A 23,507-nucleotide genomic window follows, 5' to 3' on the forward strand; every position below is an offset into this window, starting at 1 on the left:
AATAACAGATTTTGCTTCTGTTCCATGAAAACATTGATGCTGAGTGAAAATATGGGTTAGGGATTAACTATCAGATTAATAATATGAAACCTGGAAACAAAATAGTTTGGATGGATTTTACACTAAAAAGGCATTTTGATAACTTTTTATAGAATCACTATTTCTATTATTGATGATATCACTCACAAGATTCTGTAAAAACTTTCCTGCTGTAATAAATGCCTTCAAACTGCAGCTGCTGCAAAGACGCATTAGCGTCTCTGTGGCTAACGCCTCTTAGCCACAGATAGACACATTAGCTGCAGCTGAAGACGCATTAGCCGCAGCTATAGAGGTGTTAAGCGCAGCTAAGGAGGCGTTAGCCATAGCTAAAGATGAGTTAGCCGCAGATAAAGGTGTTAGCAGTAGCTAAAGAGGCGTAGCTGCAGATAAAGACGCATTAGCCGCAGCTAAAGAGGCATTAGCCCCATCTAAAGACGCATTACCCGCAGCTAAAGAGACGTTAGCCGTAGCTAAAGACGCGTTAGCCGCAGCTAAAGGCACGTTAGCCACATCACGAGGCTGCGCTGGGTTCACCAGCAGTCGATCAGCATGTTCTACGTGAGGAATCGTTCTCATGCAGTGACTGTTTAAGGATTACATTCTCCACAAAGAGTCGCCATGGCAACGGACAGAAATCTCAGATATTATTCTACTAAAAATAAGTTGCTGCAACTAACCTGAGAGACGTAGTTGTTGAAAGTGAGAGGCAAACAGAGGCATGGAGGTGAGAATGAGCAGACTTTATTTACTCTGATGGAAAAGCACTTTGAGCTGACGACAAATCTGTAACAACACCGCTCTACAGAGGAGGTGAAAGGTCAACAGAAACCCTGAAAACAGACACAGAAACGCTTCCAGGTCCACAAATCAACGTTATGTCATTATCACAAGAAATAAAAGTCCTTTTCTCCAGGATCAGACTCAGGTACAGTTCATTTAGACTTTAGGATACTTTCAGTTCATTTGATCCAGGTCAAGACGATTGTCTGAACATTTTTACTTATTGATCACTACTATTGCATTGGCACCGAAAGTCACCATTCAACTTACAATCAATACATTTCAACAATTCAATAAAATCAAAAACAAATCCAAGACTGCCTCATACTGAAAGATGTTTCAGTAACAAACTACGAGACATTTCTCCGCCACGAAGCGACACTTCCCGTTACGACCAGCTTCCCGTGACAACCAGCTTCCTGTAACAACCGGCTTCCTGTAACGACCAGCTTCCCGTTACGACCTGCAGGTGTTTGCCCATCAGATGCCAACACAGGAGACGAAGTGGTATGAAACAACACTGAGAGACCAAAGGCACAACGAGAGACGAGGACGACCACAGAGACAAAACACGGAGACGGCATGACAGAGTCCCACAGTCAGACTCCCCTGGTCATTCACTGGGCTCACATCAAACACCAAAAGGTCACGGGGTCATCTACGAGGTTGTGCTTACAGTTTTGAACCAACTGGAGGAATGTTAGTGGCTCTGCTTTTGTGCATGAAGGAACATTTGGCACAATTTTTTAAAATAGTGGGAGCAAATGCTAAAAATACTGCAGCTCTGAAATGAGAAACAGAAAAGACGTCAACCAGGTCTGGACTGCAACACATTGACCGGACCAACAGGTCTGCAGTGGGGAGAGCTAACATCAACAGCTGAGAAGGCTAGCTAACAGCCGCGGAGACCAGCTAACATCCGAGGAGGTTGGTATCAGCCGAGGAGGCTAGCTAACAGCTGAGGAGGCTAGCTATCAGCCGAGGAGGTTGACTAACAGCCAAGGAGGCTAGCTAACAGCTGAGGAGGCTAGCTTTAGAGCCTTTCTGGAGGTTTATGTCTCTGTTAAAATATTAAAGCTCAACATGAATTATGGCTTCCTTCTGTTGTGATTTATCAGGAAGAACAACAAAAAAACAAAGAAAATACGGAAGGACATAAGGGACAAAAGGGAAAGAATAGCAAATTAACACTGAAAATGGAAACATTTTCCATAATTATTCTTTCTTTTCCCTAACAATTCCAGACTTTCCAGACTGCAGGAACCTGGGGGCAGAGCAAACCAGGAAGTAAAACAGATGAAGCCCCGCCCCCATGTTCCTCCCATTTCCTGCCACACATTGTTTCTGTCTCTCTTCACGCCATCTGAGGGTTAATGGAATCTACCTGAGATTAGTCATGGAGCGCTAAACATGCTATGCTAACAGAGTCACACAGAGCTGCAGTGGTTTCTTAGAAAAATAGACGTGTGCTGTGTTTAAAGAGGCAGCTAGCTTTACACTGCATAAGAACAAAGACACACAGGTTTGACTACAACTACTAATAATTCAGTTCAATCATCGTTCTGGGAAAACTGGGCATCATGTGCTGATTTTTAGTGGTTTTATGGAATCTGCTGGTATTAAAAATGATAATGACATAAATGGACTTTATAGGCCCACTAAGATTCCTCTCATGTTCTGGGTAATCACAGATTTACATCCCTGCACATGGATAATTAAGGAGTGAGTGCTTCTGAAGAGTGAAGTCGGAATAAAATGAGGTTTTATCAGAACGAAGTGTGAGTGAAACAACGGGAAATAAACCCAGGAGGTTTTGGACATAGAGAACTAGAACCCTCTCCGACCAGCGCCACCACTTCCTGTTTCCTGAGAAAGACGAAGCTTGAAATCCTGAAGTATCCTGGCCCATTTCAAATGGACTACAGTACCCAGAGTTCATGGCGATGTAGTCCACACTCCTGATCAGTAGGTGGCGTTAATACTTCCTATAGTTAAAGCCAACTGCCATTAAAACAAAGAAGAAGAGTTCAGGAAGTCCAGCTCCTCCTGGGAGGAGTGACCAGAACCAGAACCAGTTCAATGTCATTATAAACTTATAGTTGGATTAAACATGAATGCATCAATAATTGTGTTTATCACACCCACAGTAAACATGGATGCCAACAGTTTCCAACGCAGTCGGAGCTGTCGCTAACAGCGTTAGCAAAAACAGAGTGGAGCAGAAGGTTGGATCAGAAGGTCGGATCAGAACGACGGATCAGAACGGGTCTCCGGTCCTCTAGCTGGTGTCTTCTGGGCTGAAGGGCAGCAGCGGGTCGGCGGCATCGCTCCTGTCGTCGCCGTTGTCCTCGGTTGCACTCTTCCGGGCCTGGTACTCGGCCAGCCTCTTGCTCTTCTTCTCCTCCTCCTCTTGCTTGGCAGCATCTGGACCCGGTGGCAGCAGGAAGTCCTGGCAGTACGGCGCCGGCAGACATGGCACCAAGTGGACCTCGCCACTGTCCCTCATCAGCTGGACGCAGGTGTAGAAGTCCTGGACCGGAGCGCGGGCCGGATCTGGAGCAGAGACGGAGGCGTCGGGAACGCCGAGGCGCTCCATCGTGCTGTAGTCTGACCTGGGAACGAATACCGTCTCGTGCTGTTGCCATGGAGACGGCGTGTCCTGCAGCGCAGCAAAGGGCTCAGGTGGCACGGCGCAGTACGGCGGAGCGCTGCGGACGTACGGCGACGGGTTCTGGATGGGAAACAGGTTCTGGATGGCGACCGACATTCCTCTGTCTCTGTCCAAGATGCTGGGTGGGACGCTGCAGTCCCGCGGCGCGCTCAGGTAGATCCCGTCAGCGCTCACCTGGTCCCACACCTCCATTGAGTAACTGGGAGGCCGGTAACCATGGAAGTTACTGAAGTGACGGTTGATTTCATCAAAGTTCCCCTTCTGGAGAAAGACAAAAGAAGGAAGGGACAGGGTCAAATCTAGCAGACAAAGCAGAATAACTACTTTTCCCAGGATGCATCACCTTCAGAAGCAGAGGGTCAATGCCGATGATCCGTGGCTTGGGAATGGGCGGCAGGAAGTAGTCTTTTATTCTGGAGGGACAAAGCAGAATATGGAGTCGTCTTCTCTCCAGAGTGGGAACAGGAAGGTGGCACCCTCTCTGGCAGCACCTTGGCATTACAGCTAACGGTTTCCTCACCTCCTGCTCTGAGGAATCACCCCGAAGGCGATGACCAGCAGAGCCACGGCTCCGACTCCCACCACCAGAACCAGAACCAGGACTTTACCTGCACAGGAGAACATTAACTCACTTCAGATTTAGAAATGGCTTCATCAGACTCAGGCTGTCGCCATGGAAACCCTGAGTCATACCTGCAGCCAGGCTGTTGGGGATGCTCACGAGCAGCACGGCACTCCATTTGCTCCACAGCCGGGAGTTGTGGGAGCGGCAGCGGACCCGAACCACGTAGTCGTCGGGTCGCAGGCCAAGCAGCTCCACATGCGGCTCACGCAGGTGATGCTTCACCTGTGGACAGAAACACCGCCAGTCAGCCGGTTCACCGGAACCACCAGCCTTCAGGACTTTCATTGTAAACATGGATCCTAAACCCAAGTTACCAGCCAGTCACTCCATCATCACCAGTCAGTTCAGTAAACCCAAAGTAACTCAAACTGATCATCCTGTTCAGAAGCACCATGAAGCAGACCCAACCGTCCAGAGTTGGGGGCTGTTGGGTTTAAAGAGGGAGAAACGGAGACCTGCAGAGTCGACTGCGTACCTGCCAGTTGTCGGCCTCGCCGATGCGTCGGTACTGCAGCTCATACAGCAGAGTGATCCAGCCATAGCGCAGGACCTCAGGAGCTGGGTACGTCCAGGACAGCAGCACGCTGTGGCCTGCCTCGTCGCCGCCGGCGTCCCTCAGGGAGAAGGTCAGGTTGACCGGAGCCTCCGGCTCCACTGGAAGACAGAGGAGAGGACATGAGGAGAGGACATGAGGAGAGGCCTGGAGGACCAAAACACCTGGTGTCAGGTAGACCATGAGCCAACGGAACCAAGGGAACCAAGAGAACCAACACAGCGTTGTTATCCACCTGTGGCAGGTAACACGGCTCTGCCTCCATCAGAAGCCTATCGTCAGATTCAGGTCGGTGATTGGTCTCAGACACAGGAACCGGCCCGATACTCATTAGACCAGATTTACTGGGTTAACCTGTTCTAGTTCCCCTGGTTTTCCTCCTGCCAGGCTTTTCTCTCCCTGCATCTTTTGACTCCAAGTAACAAGTTTTGGCTTATTTAGTGAAATTGCCATTGAACTTCAACAGAACTGAAGTTGTCTATTTATCCTGCAGCTTGTTTGGCATCGCTTACTGACTCTTCATCTGCTCCATCTGACCAACAACTAAACCGTTGCTGCCTGTTCTCCCTGTTCTAAGTTATTAAATGATCAGTTATTCTGTGATGATCTGTTTTTATGCTCCATCCGAGTCCAGACGTAAACTCAGAGGTCAGGCTGATGGTGGGAGGCGGCACATTTACTGGACGAGCTCCAACATGAGGAGACGTGACCTTTCTGGGGCCGCCTGATAAGAAACGTCTGAGACAAGCTCAGAGATCACCATGGCAACCACATGGCAGCTGCATGGCAGCTGCATAGCAGCTGCACGGCAGCGCTGATAAACCTCACAGATGACCCGTCGCTGGTCCAGGAAGTAGACCAATCCCAACGACAGCAGGCTGTTGGTTCCTGATAGAGAGACGACCATGACGATGATGATGAAGAATTTAACAGAACCAAACGAGAAAAGTTCAGGACAAAACCAGAAGAATTAAAAACTGATTTCTCCCACATCCAGTGACAATAATAATAATAATAATAATAATAATAATAATAATAATCACTATTATTGATAACACATCCAACATAATTCTGCTGCAGTAATAACTTTCTGCTTCAGGTCAAAGCTGATTGGCACAACATAAAGGGTCAAAGGTCATCCAAGGAGCTGATCAGGTCTGGTAGCTGCTGGATTAGCATGGATTAGATCTGCAGATTAAAACTGTTTCACACAAACTTCAGACTGAAGGAAAGCGGCTGTAAAACGATGGATTATAATCTGGAAATATAATCCTGGATTAAAATAAACAGCAACAGCAGGAAAAACTATAATGCTCACTGGTTTAATCCAGTCTAATTCAGTCAGAGTCTGGCCTTCATTGGTTATAATCCAGTCTAATCCAGTCAGAATCTGGCCTTTATTTGTTATAATCCAGTCAGAATCTGGCCTTTATTGGTTATAATCCAGTCTAATCCAGTCAGAATCTGGCCTTTATTGGTTATAATCCAGTCTAATCCAATCAGTCTGGTCCTTATTGGTTATAATCCAGTCAGCCTGGTCCTTACTGGTTATAATCCAGTCTAATCCAGTCAGCCTGGCCCTTACTGGTTATAATCCAGTCTAATACAGTCAGCCTGCTCCTTATTAGCTATAATCCAGTGCAATCCAGCACTCACCGATCTCTGCCACATCCAGGCAGTGCTGCTGGGACGTGTAGTTCCTGTGGGGCGTCATGGCCGTCACCGTCATGCAGTAGTACATCCAGATGGACGTGTGGCTCTTGTCGAAGTAGCAGCTGTGGAGACCGCCGGACGTGTAATCTGGACACTCGAGTTCAGGTCCCGTACTGAAAGGCAGAGAAAGACAGGGTCAGTCCAGATTATCTCTGGATGAGGTCAGATTCCCTGAAGGTAAAGATGCAGGCAGCAGATTAAAAGATTACATTTAATCGCATGGAGACAAGCAGCTGATTCTTTAACATGATCTGTGACAGAAGATAAATTCCTGCAGTTTTACAGCCAACTCAGCATAAACCTCAGACTTCAGATCACAGGTTGATATAGCTTCATTATTTAGTCCAGAACAGCACGGATAATCTGATATTTACAACCTGCACAAGTCAACAGGGGTAAGAGGCCAAAACAACCCAAAATAATCCATAATCTATCAGGAACCCGACCAGCAAGACAGAGAAACAAACTGGAAAAGGAACCAAAGCTAGAAAAATACTAAAAAACTAAAAACTGACCAAAAACCATGAGAGAAACTAGAAACCGGAAGACAGAAATACGACCAAAAACTGGACTAAACCAGTAACCATACACTAAACCGGTAACCAAGGACTAAGCCGGTAACCATGAACTAAACCGGTAACAATACGCTAAATCGGTAACCAAGCATTAAACTGGTAACTAAAACGCTAACCAAGGACTAAACCGGTAACCATAGACTAAGCCGGTAACCATAGTCTAAACCGGTAACCAAGGACTAAACCGGTAGCCATGAACTAAACTGGTAACCAATAACTAAACAGGTAACTGTTAATTAAACTGGTAACCAATCACTAAACCGGTAACTAAACCACTAACCAAGGACTAAGCCAATAACTAATGACTAAACCGGTAACCGTGGACTAAGACGGTAACCATAGTCTAAACCGGTAACAATACGCTAAATCGGTAACCAAGCATTAAACTGGTAACTAAACAGCTAACCAAGGACTAAACCGGTAACCGTGGCCTAAGCCGGTAACCATGAACTAAACTGCTAACCAAGGACTAAACTGCTAACAGTGAACTAAACTGGTAACCGTGGACTAAACCTGATGGAAGATGTTTCTCTGTTGCTGTGACCGCAGCGGCTTAGACTCTAACAGGGCCTAATTAAAGTCCATCCCTGCTAATGAGGCGAGTCATGGAAGAGCGCTGCAGGCGACTCGGATGTCAGCATGTTCCCGCCCTGATGGGACCTGTCGGGTTTCTAACGGACAGAACCAGAACTTTCCTGAGGCTGGAAGCAGCTGAACTGCAGCATTGATTCATCTGCATGTCGATCAGTTTCTGAACAACTAATTTGCTCATTTTCAGCAGATAATCCCAGATTTTAATCTGTGGAGACGCAGCAGCAGAACCACAACAATCAGAGTCTGAGCGGCCGCGCCATCTGGGGTTGAGGTGTGATCCGATCTGTCCTGATTAGCGGCGGCCAGCTGGCAGCCAGCCCGCCGGGCCCACATGAGACCGGCCAGGTTCCACATATCGACCCTTAAAAGCTTCAGAGCAGAGCAGGCGGCTTAACGCTCACATGACCCGGAAACCTAGCAGGTCGGCTGCAGAGCAACACGCTCCTCCACTAGCGCCACCTTCAGTCCAACGACAGAACTACAGACTCACTCTTTGGAGTAGGTGAGGATGTAGGTGGCCTGCTGGCCGGATGTCAGGTTGTCCACTGGATGCCACCAGCAGGTGAAGTCCTCCATGTTGGGGGAGCGACAGTAGTAGATCTCAGGCCTGGAGGCCACAGGGGCCCCGGGGTCTGCTGGAGGAACACAGGCCCACGTTAAACACACAAACACTGAAAAACAATGAAAATGTTCAGTATAACACTGTAAAAATACTGAAAATAGTTTTCAATTCTGCTCAGTTTTCATAAACAACCGAACTTAACCGATCTGATAAAGTCTGGAAAAATGAGCTAAACTTGGTTCAAAAGCAGAAACTAAAACATTTTGATATTTAAAAATGGCAACAAAACAATAAAATCAAAAAAGAAATAAATGAAAAAAAAAATCTCAAAACTTTCCCAAACTTTCCCTAACCAAGCATTGAGCTCCAGGTCAGTTTCCCATTTCTTTCCTTCAGTTTCCATTCAGCCCACAGCATCACATGTCCTCCACCCTGAGATGGGAATGGACTCACTGAACTGGTTGTTACTGATTCCAGTTCAAGGCCCAGTACTGTTTAAACTGCATGTTTACGTTTGTGATGGTTAAAACCAAATGAATTATGAAAAATACCTTTAACTTCCCTGGTTTTAAGCAACTTCATTATTGTATGCTTTTAATTTGAAGCTTTTCAGGAAGCAGCTCCAATTTTTACAGAAAACAACATTTTACAGGATTTCATGATTTCTGCATCGGGGTTTCATCAGAGCTAAATGTTAGCTTTAGCATTTCTGTGGGTTAGCTTTAGCATCTCTGTGGGTGAGCTTTAGCGTCTGTATGGGTCAGCCTTAGCGTCTCAGTGGGTCAGCCTTAGCATCTCTGTGGGTTAGCCTTAGCGTCTCAGTGGGTCAGCCTTAGCGTCTCAGTGGGTCAGCCTTAGCGTCTCAGTGGGTCAGCCTTAGCGTCTCAGTGGGTCAGCCTTAGCGTCTCAGTGGGTCAGCCTTAGCGTCTCAGTGGGTCAGCCTTAGCGTCTCAGTGGGTCAGCCTTAGCGTCTCCGTGGGTCAGCCTTAGCATCTCCGTGGGTTAGCTTTAGCATCTCCGTGGGTTAGCTTTAGCATCTCTGTGGTTAGCTTTAGCAACTCTGGGGTTAGCTTTAACATCCCTTGGTTAGCTTTAGCATCTCTCCAGAGACTGAGGGTTTTTTGCGTTGCAAAGCTAACAGCTAAGCTATTTCCTGCTATTTCTTGAGATTTCTCAGTTTTAGAGTTTGTTCTAATCAAAGACTCACTAAGCATTGTCCTCTTTCTGCCTTTAGGGGGCGCCACTGGCCATCAATCCGGTCTGTCTCAGCAGAACGATTTCTCTGACATCCTGACAATCCCGACTCTTAACCCTGACCTTTAACCCTGAACACAGAACGCCGTGTATTTTCAGCCTGTTCTGCAGATGAAGCAGCGACTGAAAGCTCGTCACAGATTATTGATTTAATATCGATCGGGTGAAAGCGCCGCCCCTCCGCCTCCATTCACAGGAAACAAGAGCAGTTAAATTACTTCAGAGCAGGAGAAAATGAGCGGCGGCGCTGCTTTAATGTGAATCGTTAGAGAACAGAGAATCCTTCATGAACCGATCGATCAGTACAGAAATACTGCAGCCAGACAGGCTTTATGGATATATTACATGTTTTAACAAAGGATTAGACACAAAATAAATAGGCATGTTTCAGAAATCACTTTAAAATTTCTAAATATAAACATTTGTAAATTATAAATATTTTAACTCTATAGACATTTGAACCAAAACTTTAAATACAGCGAATGTGATTAAACTGTACATAAATAACTATGATAGGTCAGAAAATATTCAAATCTGATGATAAAAACTTTCAACCAAACTTCAACTGTCAAAAATAAAAATCGAGTCGGATCTGAAAACGTTGTTTCTGCAATAAGTTTCGATTTGAACCCAAACAAGCAGCAGATGCTTTCATTATTATTCCTCCGTTATTTTATCTGAGTTTGTTTAAAACGTTACAATTCCAGCCACAGAAACGTTCAGCCTGTGGCTGCAGGAGAGCGAGCCGCGCTGCTGATAACAGCGGCTCATTCTGAGTCAGCAGCCAAACGGTCGCTAACGCCCAGCGGCGCAGCAGCAGAAATCAATTAGCAGCCGTCACGGCACCCCGCTGCGCTTCCACTAAATCCATTTCTAATTTAATCAGTTCCCACCTCAAACACACCGAGAGCCAGGAATGAATTTAAATCAGAGCAGGACAGATTCAACCGCTTCAAATAAACAGGGAAGCGTTTTAAAATGCACTTTAATTTTCAAATTAAATCTGAGCCATAATTGAAAGATACAAACGTACAATTAAAAAACATTTACTCTAACCTTCTTCAATCACACTTTAAATTTAGCCGTTTATATTTTGTATCAAAGTCAAACAATGAGAAACGATGAGGAAACATTCAAACAGCGGAGCGCGACAGGAACGATTCAGCTTTTATTTGGTTCTTCCACAACTTCCTTTACAACCAACAAATCAGAATTATGCATAAATTCAGTTTGGAAAAAAATTACCAAAGCGCTAGCATTAGTACGTTGCTCTTAACAGTAAGCATTTTGTTACGCATTATGCTCATATTAGGTAACATGCACATACTGGCGACCTGTCCAGGGTGAACCCGCAGGGACAAGGAAATGGATGGATGGATGGATGGATGGATGGATGGACGGACGGATAGGTAACATGTTAGTTAACAAGCTACTTATCTGATGCTATGCAGAAGTAGCTGAAGCTATGTGCTGTACTAACACATTAGCTATTAGCAAGCACATAGCATTAGGTTAAACACTAATGTTAGCACACAAGCTGTCAAAAGTAAACATTGCATAGTGCAGTAAAGTTAGCTAATGTTCAACCATATGCTAACACATTAGCCAACGGTGTTGCTAATAAATCTGGAGGCATGCTTGAACAGCTATATTCTGTGCTAGCAACAGCTTTGCTAACTAAAATGCTAAGATAACGTCATGTTAATATTTGCAGAATTGCTAGCATTAGCATGTACACGGATTTTTTTGTGTGCAGTTTTTTTCACAGTGCATGTGTTCTGCGTCCTGATTGGCTAAAATATTCGTAATACAGATTAGCCATTCAGGAGATGGAAACTGAAACTTTGAATGCCTGCTGAAAAAAACTGGCCAGAATCAGAGCAAAACCCGACCGGAGGCTTGCTTGACGAGATCCATCGCTCTGCCGTAGATACAGCTGTGAATCTCGCGGGGCAGCTTGGAGGAGACGATTTAATGCCATGACTCCGGATCACAATAAGGCCCGATTGATGAACACGCACAACCGCTGACCTGAAAACAGGTTTTGTTCTTTGGTTTCAATGTAGAGTATTTAATTATGCTGTGTAATAATTGTAAAAACTAAAGTTAACTACTTCGCGGATTTCACTTATCGCGGGTTATTTTCGGAACGCAACCCCCGCGAAAAACGAGGAATCACTGTAATGCCTAGAGATTTTGTTTCTGAGGGGTATTGGATGCATCGTTTCCATGGAGACTATTAGGAAATAGTCTGAAGGTCTCTTTGTGAGCAGCGCTGCAGTCATGTGGCGCGGCGGCGGCTAATCCGCTAGGGAACAAACAAAGGCCTGGTGTTTAGCTTAAGAAGATCAGCAACCTGCCAGCAGTGGCTTCACCAGCAGCAAGCAGAGCAAAGCATTCTGGGAACTCTGACCTCACCGCGCCTCCCAAAAGCCTGAAAATCCAACATGGCGTCCCTGGAGACAGAACGTCCAACACGGTAACCATGGAGACAGGTCTCCAGTAATAAGTCGATGTGGTCAGGAAACAGGAAATTATCAGAGAAATGGCAGTTTTCCCTGTGATGCGGAGCGTAGATGTAGTTTGACTAGATAATCAGATGGATGCGGTTCGGATCAGGAATTTGACGGTAACTGGTTCTGAGGAGAACCGGGTCAGAAACCGAAGGAGCAGAAAGAGATTTAAAGACGCAGCGCACAAAAAAAACAGCCATGAATCGGCCAATCAGATCTCAGATCTGCTGAATGTTTATCATGTGGACCGAGTCCAGGCTGGACCGGATCTACAGAACGTGGATCTACGGAACCGGGATCTATGGAACCGGGATCTACAGAGCTGGATCTACAGAACCGGGATCTACAGAACCGGGATCTACAGAACCGGGATCTACAGAGCTGGATCTACAGAACCAGGCCAACAGAAGCTCCAGCAGTGGGTTCTGCAGAGCTCACCCCGGTGCAAACCGGTGGCTCTCTGGATATTAAATGAATGAAACATGAAGCTGATGAATAAACGAGTTTGCCTCCTGCTGTTGCCATAGCGACCGGCTCCCTGAGGAAAAACCTGAAATCAAAATAAATAAAATCTGTTATTGATCATAAAACCATTTCAAACGATTTGATTTTTAAACTGACTGTAAAAATGTAAAGTTAGAATTACTATAGAAGGTAATTATATGAATATAGATTTTTTTATTGACCTGAAGCACAGAACCGAACCCACAGAACCGAACAAATAGAACCAGACCAATAGAACCAGGCCGACAGAACCGGACCAACAGAACTGGGCTGACAGAATTGGACCAATAGAACCGGGCAAACAGAACTGGACTAACAGAACCGGGCCGACAGAACCGGACCAATAGAACAGGACCAACAGAACCAGGCCGACAGAATCGGATCAAGAGAATTGTTCCGACAGAACTGGACCAATAGAACCGGGCAAATAGAACTAGACCAACAGAACCAAACCGACAGAACCGGACCAACAGAACTGAACCAATAGAATTGGGTCAATAGAACCCAGTTCTATGAAGTTACTTTAGATCCTGTTTTAATATTTAACCTGAAAAAGTTCAAATAAAAAATTATTTGCTTCTGTTTCACATTAAACCAAAAATAAAATATATTTTTAAAGTTTCCTGCAGTAAAACTTTACAGCCTGTAAAGTTGTTTTTACAGTGTATTCTGTCAAAGGAAGCTAAATTAATCTAAACTGTTGCCATGACAACAGAAATGCACTGCAAAAAGTAGAAAAATAACGTTCATTAATTTAACACGATAAATTAATGTTAAATTAATCTTTTTAAAAAAAGATACTTTTTAAAAGTATCTTTTTAAAAAAAAAATAAGATTTTTGGGAAATTTTAAATATAAAATTTTTTGCTTAACAAAAATGTTTTAAAATTAAATTTATGTAAATTAATAAACTGTTTGTTTTTTTTCTTCCGAGCTTCAAAACAGGCAAGGAGTCGCAACCTTCCCTCCTAAACACCCGAACGCATTGCAAGGCGTTCAGGTGCTCAGACCTGAGTGGGAAACCCCAGCTGCCAGTTGCCAGGGATGACTGCTATCTGAACCGCTTCAAAGGTGAAAATGTAAATAATTAATAAACAAGCCACTCACCAAACGCAACGCCGGAAACCATAGCAACCATTGGTAACTATGACAACACAAAGCAAGCTGAGAGGTACAGCGGTGACAGCATCATGCTGTGGGGGAGGGATTTGTGTCTAAAAAGTTAAACTTTGATGCTAACTGCTAGCTAGCTTGTGCTACAGAGCAAAATAAAAACGTTTCTCCACCTTGAAACTTTAAAAATGTTTACAGTTTTTATTAAAAGTTGCTTTTTGTGGCTTTGAACTGATTTTTGATCTCAAGGTTTCTGTTAACAGGGTCAGAGTTCAGTTACATTCCTGTTTTTAAAAGGTTTATAAAAATAACCTGAGCTGAATGTTTGGCTGCTGATGATCAAAGGGTTTAATTAGGCTGAAGGTTAAATATTTAATATCAACCATCTTATCTTCTCCAGCCACCATGTTGCTACAGACACAGAAGCTACAGCGTTAATGTTTTGATCTAAAACCTAGCGTCGCATAGCTTAGCATAGCGTAGCTTAGCATAGCACAGTTTAGCATAGCATAGCATAGCATAGCAATGTAGCTCAAGGACCAATGGGCAGCAGGAAACTCACCGTGTTCGAGTTTGGCTTTGTGAGCGCCTTCCTGGGCGGCGATGCTGCTGCTGCCCCCCAGAGGAAGCAGACAGAACAGCAGCCACAGCATCCTGCCGTCGTCCGTCAGTTAACCTGAAATAGACACACTGATCTCAGGACTCTTCCAGGCAGCTGTGGGAAAGTCTGACGATCCTGAAGGACTAGAAGAAAAAATCCTCCAGAGACGCATCAGAACCGTGAACGTCCCACAGGGGGCGCTAGCGCTCCCCAAGCAGTGATTATTTCTGGAAAGTTTCAGTGTGAGACATGAAAACCAGAGCGGATTGACTGCAGCAGAAATATTAATATTAACATTAATATCAATATTTATATTTATGCGCCATGTTACTGTATAATCGGGTTTAATTTGGCTGGTTTTTATTCTGTTCAAACATGGAAACACAGAATCGGTAAAAAAAAAAAAATATTTCCATTTGAAGAAGCTTTAATGAAAATGTTGCTTCAGCATCTGAAGTTTATTAACAATTATTGTTTTTGATCAATCAACCAAAGCGCCACAGATGTGAATTCATAATTAGATTATTAAAAAACAGCTAACCTTCCTCTGCTTTCTGGAAACGCTGCATGCTAGCTGCTCATGCCGCCATTTTGGATTGGGTGGAGTTCAGAGTTGACATCAGGACATCTAATATTTCCAAAACAAACCTTTAATCTGCTCCACAAGTCCTGTTTTATAAAAGAGTTTACAGAAGCCTGAAGCATTCAGGAATTACTGCTCAACAAAGATGCTTTTCAGCTAATTTCTACTGTTTCCTACCATTGCTGGGTAATCCACTCAGCTGGTTACTGACCTCAATGTACACTAATCTATGAGGGTTCCAGGAATTAGACCCAGCCACTAGACCTGAACCAGAACCTGAGCTGCAGCCAAGGAGCAGCTGGGAGGGAGCGAAGCTGTAATCCTCTTATCCACTGAAGCCATGGCTGAGCATATGCAGCCTGACAGGTCAGGGAGGAACACACACACACACACACACCAGGAGACCATCAAACAAGCAGATTTACACACATCACGCTCTCCTGCACCAACACACACAAACGCACAATCCCAAAGCACACAAACCAACTTCATGACGCTTTCTGCAGATCGTCTAGATCTGCTGGTTCTGAACCAGAAAAACACAAAATGCTGGAGAAGAAAGAGCTGAACCACAGGAGACGCTCCCAGTTCTCCACTCCTACAGAAACCCAGTCAAATCAACAACTCACTGTTATTAGACTGTAAGGCCAGAAACAAATCAATCAGATTGGGTTGATGGGCTGGATGGATGGATGGTCATTTGGACGGTTGGTTGGTCAGTCGGTCGACATGTCGGATGGATTCCTGCCTCTCTCATTTTGCTCCTCCATGACGTTTTCTAAGGATCAACTGAAAGAAGGAACTCCACATGTTGCTGAGACAGGAAGTTCTGGTTGTAACTCTGTTGCCATGGATACGTTCTGGTCGTAACTCTGTTGCCATGGATACGTGCCAAGTTGATTTCTTTGGTTTTCAGTCATTAGTTGTTTTTCAGGCTCTTCTTGTCATTTTGTCTCATTAGAAATGTAATGTCTCCGTTTCATCCCTCCTGCTGCTGATGTTCCCAGGTCAGTCCAGGTCAGGTGAAGTGAAATCCAGATGAATGTTTTGTTCTGCAGGAAACAGGAAACAGGAAGTAGGAAGCTGCTGGTCTTCAGGTGGAGAAACTTCCTGCTGCAAATTGGCTAAACCTAGCCACCGCTAATGTCTGGAGGAGCCTGAAGAGGAGCAGAGGGTTCAGGTCACCACCAACCTGAGCTGCTCTGCTTCCCTGCAGGGCGCTCTGATCACGTGGTGACTCTGGGTCAAAGGTCACGCCAGGCACATCCTTCACCTCCTGCAGGGAACCACCAGGAACCGAATCCAAGCCCTGCTGACGGATCGCTGCTGATCTGATTAACCAGTTCAACAAACCAGATCAGCTGCAGCTCAGAGGTTTATCCACTTCCTCAGTTCCCTCAAGTTTCCCCTGCAGCATAAACACGCTGCTGCATCAACATGCTGCTGCATCAACACGCTGCTGCATCAACACGCTGCTGCATCAACACGCTGCTTCAGCAGCAGCTGGCTGTGTGGCGTCTGCCTGCCTGCTGCTCTGATCCAGCTGCTCCGTCTGCCAGCAGATGAAACCTGGCGTTGTGTAAACACAGCGGTAACGAGGTCAGCGGAGCTTCGCATGGCAACGCAGCAACATGTGAGCTGCAACAATGGGCCCGTCCTCGAGAGCTGCGGCAACAAACCCAGGAATAATCCCTGCTGGATGTGAGAGGCAGATTAGAGGCTCTAATCCAGCAACACCAGAGGACATGACTGCCAACCAGATCAGATTCTCCCCAACAGGAACCAGATCCAGAAACTGCTGGTTCCCCAGGAAGGAACCGCCGACCCGATCCACTGCAGCGGATCCAGAGCCTGTCTCTGCCGCTGACAGACGTTTGTTAGAATCAGGACAGAAATCAGCGATGACCTCAGAGTGACTACTGCTGCTCAACAGTCTGGGAAGGGTCAAAGGTCATCTCCTGACAGCACGGTGGCGGAGGGCTGGTGATGTGGGCTGGTTTCAGCTCATGTCACAGTCAGGTTGTGGATGTTCTGGTTCTCCTGATCCCAGCTGCTGGTTCGGGTCTCCAGGATAATTTTGGAGCGTTTCACACAGCGCTCCAGGATTCCTTCGCTGACCTTTGACCCTCCAGATTCGGATTGTTTTTCCATCATGTTCTGGATCTTTCTCCCGGTGGAGTCCAGCTCAGGCCCAGAGGCCTGAGGCAGGGCAACTGTTTCCATGGAAACAACCGCCTTTGGTCACATTTTATTCAGAGTTTTTTGTCTTACAAGAGTTTCTCTCCACTGGTTCTCAAAGAGCTGATGACCTGTTTTTATTCAATCTGCTTCGTTTGGTTCATGTGGAGCTGAATTAAATCCATCCATCCATTTTCTGTACACTCTTGTCCCTTAGTGGGGTCGGGAGGTGCTGGCGCCTCTCCAGCTAACGTTCCGGGAGAGAGGCGGGGTCACCCTGGACAGGTCGCCAGGGCACTGAATTAAAGTGAAGCCGAATTAAATGTGAAGCCGAATTAAATGTGAAGCCATCTCCTGAGTCTCTGTGGTGTTTCAGCGATAGCATTAGCATCATCTTCAGGAGGGACAACATGCGCTGCGTTGTCACATGTCTACTTTATGAAACATTTATTCTGCCCCGCCTCCAGGGATCTTCCCAGCATCTTCTCACATTGAGCTGAAAGAACTGCCCTGGGGGCAAACAGTCCCTTAAAGCCCCACCATGTGACTGAACACACAGCAGGTCTATTTCTGTCAGGATGCATGATTTGAACCTCCAGGGAAACTTCAGGAATGTCGGCTGAGTAGGAAACAAAAAGCTGCTTCAAGCTGAAAAATTCCCATCAGCCCCAGTTGTTGCACCATGACAGCTAACTGCGTTAGCCGCCGCTCATGGGCATCTGCTGCTTCCTGGTAGAAAACTGGAGGAGCGCAAGCAGAAAACGGTCCGGACTGGGAAGAGACGGCGGCCAGCTGTTTTATGCTGCGTTTCCTTCAGCAGCCACGTGAGGCTGCAGCAGCAGAGAAACAGTTAGCTTCACTGCTAACGATGCAGAAACGTTCAGCTAGTCTTAAGCTTTCTGCTTTAGCTTATGTTTACATCAACGCTAACATCTTGGTCCATCTAGTTCCCTGAAATCAGATGAAATTAAATGTTGGATTGTCGTTTTTGAGGATGATGCAGCTACGAAGTGTCTCCAGTAGCAGTCCGTCTTGCAATGAATCTGAAGGGCTCTCTGACTGAAGACTGCTGCCGGGTGATAGACTCACACAGCAGCATACACCATTAGACAAGGACGCCACTTCCTGTCCGCAGGAGCTCTTTTCCTGTCTCGGTGTCAGCCTGGAGCTCCACTTCCTGTCTCGGTGTCAGACTGGAGCTCCACTTCCTGTCTCGGTGTCAGACTGGAGCTCCACTTGCTGTCTCGGTGTCAGTCAGGTCTCTGTTCATCTCCTGGAGGTAAAGCAGCTTCTTAAAGCCTCTAACTTGACAGCGTTGTGCTGTTTTTCCCATAATCCTCCTGGTGTCTCAGATCCTGATTGTGTCGCGAGGTGAACGTTTCTCCTGAATAAATAAAAGTGGATCAGATCAAGTCAGAGGGAGCGACTGAGGCGAACATGATGAACGAGTCGGCAGCGTTCTGATGTTAGCCTGAGAGCGCGCCGCCGGCCTCGCAGACGCTAATCTAATCATCTCGCTGAAGGACTCTGCATGGGCCTAATTAAAGGCCGCAGCGATCCAAACCTCCAGGGTGGGGAATTCAGAGGAATTTCCCTCCATGTGTCTCATCAGATCCCAGATATGGATTTAAATCCTGTTGCTGATTTGATTAGCTCTGCTCTAAACGCCGTTTATCTGTTCCGCATGACCGACCAGCTAACGAGGAAAAACAAGCCAAATTAAATCAGCCAATGTTTCTGTTCACACAGGCTGAGGGCTGGACTTTGACTGGGCCGTTACAACGCAGCAGCCCTGGAAAATTTTCATGGCAGGAGAAACCAAAACCTGTGGCGGGTTTCAGAGCTTTCTCCAGGTCTCAGACCACCGCTGCAGGACGCCACCACCTGTTGCCATGGTTACCGCCTGCTCATCACACACAGCTGAACTCAGTTCCTCTTGACGGATCCACAGGAGAAAGACTGAAACCCAAACGGAGGAAAAGGCAAAGTGGATCAGACTACTTCCTGAAACTGTCAGGTCGGCTCAGCGGCATTTCCCCATCATGTCTCGTTAAATCTGACCCTCATTTGCTGCTTCCCAACAGAACCAGGATTAGTTTCCATCTTGTGTTTGACCTGCTAGAGATGGAAGGACGCAGGGTAAAGAGGAACATCCAGAAGCTTCTTCAGCGTCTCAAATTTATTTTTATTTTGAATAAATGATCACGTTCAACCGACTGGATCCACAGAGATCAACAACAACCAAACCAGCCGCCTCCATTGTTTCCTCCTCAAAGCTTTTAGAGCTGCTCAAATATTTATGTCTGTTTCCCCTTATTGACGCTTTGGTAATCTTTCTGCAGTTGCATAACGGATCACTCCAACGCCGCAGTGCAACAAAAAACTCCCCACAAGAGTCATGGAGTAGATTTAGTTTGATTTAAAGAGACTTTCACCAACTGGAGCATGAAGTACAGAGGTAAGTAGGTATGACAGTCTGACCGGTCAGCTCCATGACAAGATGAGGTGTGAAAATTTTCTCCAAGGTTCAGGCAGCAGCGACACCTGCTGGACTGACATCACACCTACTGAGGTCAGAGGTCAGTAAGAGGTGGAGAGTGAAGCCTGATGGAGTCACCTCGTGGTTGGGGGGGGGGGGGGTTGGGACTGGTCGGACAGGTGAAGGTGTCGCCACCACCCGATAGGTGACATCACTTCTTCAACCAGAGACCTCTACAAAGACCTCACCAAGTCCTCAACAAAGACCTCACCAAGTCCTCAACAAAGACCTAATCAAGACCTCTACAAAGACCTCACCAATTCCTCAACAAAGACCTCACCAATACCTCAACAAAGACCTAATCAAGACCTCTACAAAGACCTCACCAATTCCTCAACAAAGACCTCACCAATACCTCAACAAAGACCACACCAAAACCTCAACAAAGACCTAATCAAGACCTCTACGAAGACCTAATCAAGACCTCTACAAAGACCTCACCAATACCTCAACAAAGACCACACCAAGACCTCAACAAAGACCTAAGCAAGACCTCAACAAAGACCTAAGCAAGACCTCTACAAAGACCACACCAAGACCTCAACAAAGACCACACCAAGACCTCAACAAAGACCTAATCAAGACCTCAACAAAGACCTAATCAAGACCTCTACAAAGACCTCACCAATACCTCAACAAAGACCACACCAAGACCTCAACAAAGACCACACCAAGACCTCAACAAAGACCTAAGCAAGACCTCAACAAAGACCTAAGCAAGACCTCAACAAAGACCTAATCAAGACCTCTACAAAGACCTCACCAATTCCTCAACAAAGACCACACCACGACCTCTACAAAGACCTCAACAAAGACCTAATCAAGACCTCACTTCCTCCTCCAGCACCGGTGTGTGTTTTCCCGCTGTGGCAGCTCCTTATTCATCGTTTCTTCTCCAGACAACAGGGAACCAAACCCAGTAAGGAGGGACAATGGGTCTGTGAATCCTTTTCTAGAGTTCAGAAGTAAGCGGACGGTGCGCAGTTACCCACCAGAACCCAGGAGTCGTGGTACCAGAACTGCTTCCGGACCTGCTGCTGGCGTTTCCCAGACGTTCTGAAGGAAAGTTGTCATTCCCGAGCAGCTGGGACAGATGAGCTCCAGACGCTTGCCCTGTTTTCCTCCAAATGGGGACAATTAGATTATCTTCGCTTTGGGACGTTTCACTGAACAGGCAAACAAGACGCCGAGGGCAGGAAGAAAGAATGTGACGGTAAACGGCTCCTGATGGCGCCTATAGGACCAAACATCTGCGGATAAACCGATTTTACACTCCAGAACATTCCTGCAGAGGCCAGCAAGATTCCTGCTGCTCCAAGCATCAATAAATTATAAATTATAATGAAAAATACAAAGAATCCATCAGGACGACGTTTAAACCGTTTCTAGACCTCAGAGTTTGTTTGGTCTGATGATTCTAAACTAAATGGTTTTATTTGTCAGAGAAATTCAGTAATTCTGGTTAAACTGGAAATTTTAATTGTTTCAAAACAAATGTCATATTTCTACGTTCCCCTGTCAGCCAATCAGAGGATAGAGACCTCTTAAAGGGACAGCAGTCATTCCTGATTTCCTCTGAACATCTCACATGGGAAATGGAAGAAATGACGATTATCTTTATTTATGCATGAAAGCATCAGACATTTTAAAAACAGAGAGCTGGAGGTGCATTTATGGACCAATAATAGCAGAATTTTATAGTTTTGAACAGCCGGGTCAGATCAGATTAACAGATTGATCTGAGGATCTAGAATTATATTAGAGCAGAAAGTAGATGAAAATGTCAGCAGCATCTATAAAAGTTTATATCCACATAATTATAAAACAATACAACATTAGAAAACTGTTTGAAGCCAAATACTGAGCGTCAGTCTGCCTTGACATAAAATCAGAAGGAGTTGTGAGCCTCTGCAGGCCATAAATGATCAAAGTTTCCACAACAACCGTGTGAATAAAGATCAGCTCTGATCTGACAGGAACGTGTTCAGAGTCCGGCTGCTTCGGAGGAGGGGAGGTGATTAAAGTCCGGCATAAAATTCATGAAGCAGAGCATCTGCTGATGCTGATGATGGAGGAAACATTTAAACCAGCTTCAGGTGACATTTAGAAGAAACTCCAGCTTTTAGTTTTAGGATGAAATCTGATTCTGCAGCAGGACAGGAAATCTTTAACTTCCATCTGCTGGAGTTCAAACAACATGATGACAGAAGCAGCTCATTAATCACATTAAATCTGCTTTCCAGACAAACTGCTCAACTTGTGTCGGCAGAGCCGCACCTGAGCGGCGGCCTTACCTGGAGCTGCTGAAGCCGCGTTGGGAGGCTGCTGGCCGGGCTGGCGCAGCCCGCTGCCCGCTGCTCGGGTCCGGGCGGTGGGTCGGTGCAGCCGCGGCTCCGGGAGAGATGGGTGCTGCTGCTGCAGCTGCTGCCAGCGGACAGAGACGAGTTTTCTGAGCCGAGCCCAACCCGCGCTAAGGAGCTTTGCCTCCACCTGACCCCGCGTCATCCGCCGGCTCCAGCTGGAGCTCCCGCCCCTCTGTCCGCCCTGCGGCCCGGGGAGCGGCGCGATAAGCGGCCTGGCGGCGACGGCTGGCGGCCTGATAAGAACCAGCGGCTCTTCTGCAGATCCTCAGCAGAAACAGATCAGATCCGCTTCACTTCTTCTGCGCCTCATGGCCGAAAGAACAACATTTAATCCTGCACAACTAGTGGCTTCGTCCCGCGACGTCACAGCCCAAATAAGGTGGGGGGCGGGGCCTCAATGAAAAGTTCCACGTGTTATTTACCACGTGATGAATAAGAACATAAAACATTCAAAGATCATTTCAATTTTTAACAGATCTGGACATTTTGTTCCTGACAGGTGCTGAGTGACGTAACGCCAACTGAGCTGAAGATTCAGCTGCAGTTCCACCGCCCGGCCTGTAGAGGGCAGCACGGTTTTAGGCCAGAGGCTGCAGAATCAGACAGGCTGTCATGAAAATGGTACAGAAACATAAAAATGAAGATCTAGAGATAGATTGAACAGATTAAAACCTCCAAAGTGAATCAAATGGTCGGCGGGGCCGAACTAGTCCAGATTCCTCCAGAACCCGGTTCGGTTAACTACGCTGCGGTTCAGGAGACTGATTCCATAACCAGTTAGCCTCACTGGGATCGCTGGGAAGGCGGAGCTAAACCACCCAACATGGCGTCGTGCCAGTTGGACAGCTAGCATGTTAGCATGTCTCGTTCTTGTCTCAGGCAGAGACGGTTTTCTGTCCTCCAATCAATGGACCGCATTGTGTGACGCCCGTAGCTCTGCCCCAACCTGAGCTTTGACCTGTGGACCTTCACCTGAAGCAGGCCGAGGAACGGTGCGGGTCGGTTTGAAAAGCAGACTGAAGATCGACCCGAACCGAGCCAAGCAGGGCGGCACTGCTCAGTGGACACAGCTGGGTGTTCCAACATACTGACTATTCATACGGAGTGTGTTGGTCCGGTTTTCTGGACCAAAGTCGGACCATAACCGGACCATCACTGGCCCTGGTTCCCAAAGTTCTGGTCCTGCTGAGGTTCTGGTCTTGGCCCGGTTTGTGGCAGGAAGCTATCTGTGTTAAGGGATCTCCTCTGCGTCTGCTGAATCTTTAAAGAGCCGATCTGTTTTCTGATTGGTACGTCCAGAACTTAAATATTTGAGGAGGAAGCTGCTGAGATGTGTGATGTCACTTCCTCCTCCTACAGCCCTAGTGTTTCCATGGCGACAGTGCAGCATTGTGTCTCTCCAGGGATTCCCTAATGGCAGCAGCTCACCGACATGGCGTCCTCCATGCAGCATGGCGGCTCATGATGATGATGATTCAGTGTGAAATGGGTCAGCGATGATGTCACCGTCGCTAAGCAACACATTTAATCCCACTTCTGTCAGATTAGGAGGGAAAAACTCCCAAAAGCCTTTTCTGTAGATTACACCTGATGTGCTGCTCTGTCACACCTCTGCTGACCTTTGACCTCTGCTTTCCAAAAATAATATTTCACCATTAAAGTCTGGAAGATGCTGAAACTGAGCTTTAACTAGGCCATTCCAACATGAAGAACCATGTGATCGGAACCATCCAATATATGAACC

At 46.4% G+C, this 23,507-nt stretch overlaps 1 protein-coding gene across 4 annotated transcripts; it reads right to left on the reverse strand.

Annotated features, from left to right (window-relative positions):
• Positions 1–767: 767 nt before the first annotated feature.
• Positions 768–21,784, reverse strand: crfa4 (cytokine receptor family, class I receptor 4). Of its 4 annotated transcripts, none has more exons than XM_014990047.2 (9): positions 21,695–21,784; positions 14,062–14,175; positions 8,044–8,185; positions 6,328–6,497; positions 4,594–4,772; positions 4,187–4,340; positions 4,014–4,101; positions 3,837–3,906; positions 768–3,754 (listed from the first exon to the last, which is right to left on the reverse strand). In XM_014990047.2, the coding sequence occupies exons 2-9, from the start codon at positions 14,150–14,152 to the stop codon at positions 3,101–3,103; spliced, it is 1,548 nt and encodes a 515-aa protein (XP_014845533.2). In that variant the 5' UTR covers positions 14,153–14,175; positions 21,695–21,784; the 3' UTR covers positions 768–3,100. The 4 variants fall into 4 exon arrangements, with proteins under 4 accessions (XP_014845533.2, XP_014845531.2, XP_087868836.1 ...); XM_014990045.2 differs by having other exon boundaries at positions 8,044–8,188; XM_088012710.1 differs by lacking the exon at positions 21,695–21,784 and adding an exon at positions 20,393–21,561.
• Between the last annotated feature and the right edge of the window lie 1,723 nt (positions 21,785–23,507).

Source organism: Poecilia mexicana, unplaced genomic scaffold (genome assembly GCF_051168715.1).
Source record: "Poecilia mexicana isolate PSO_F unplaced genomic scaffold, ASM5116871v1 scaffold_2, whole genome shotgun sequence".
Classification (NCBI taxonomy): domain Eukaryota; kingdom Metazoa; phylum Chordata; class Actinopteri; order Cyprinodontiformes; family Poeciliidae; genus Poecilia; species Poecilia mexicana.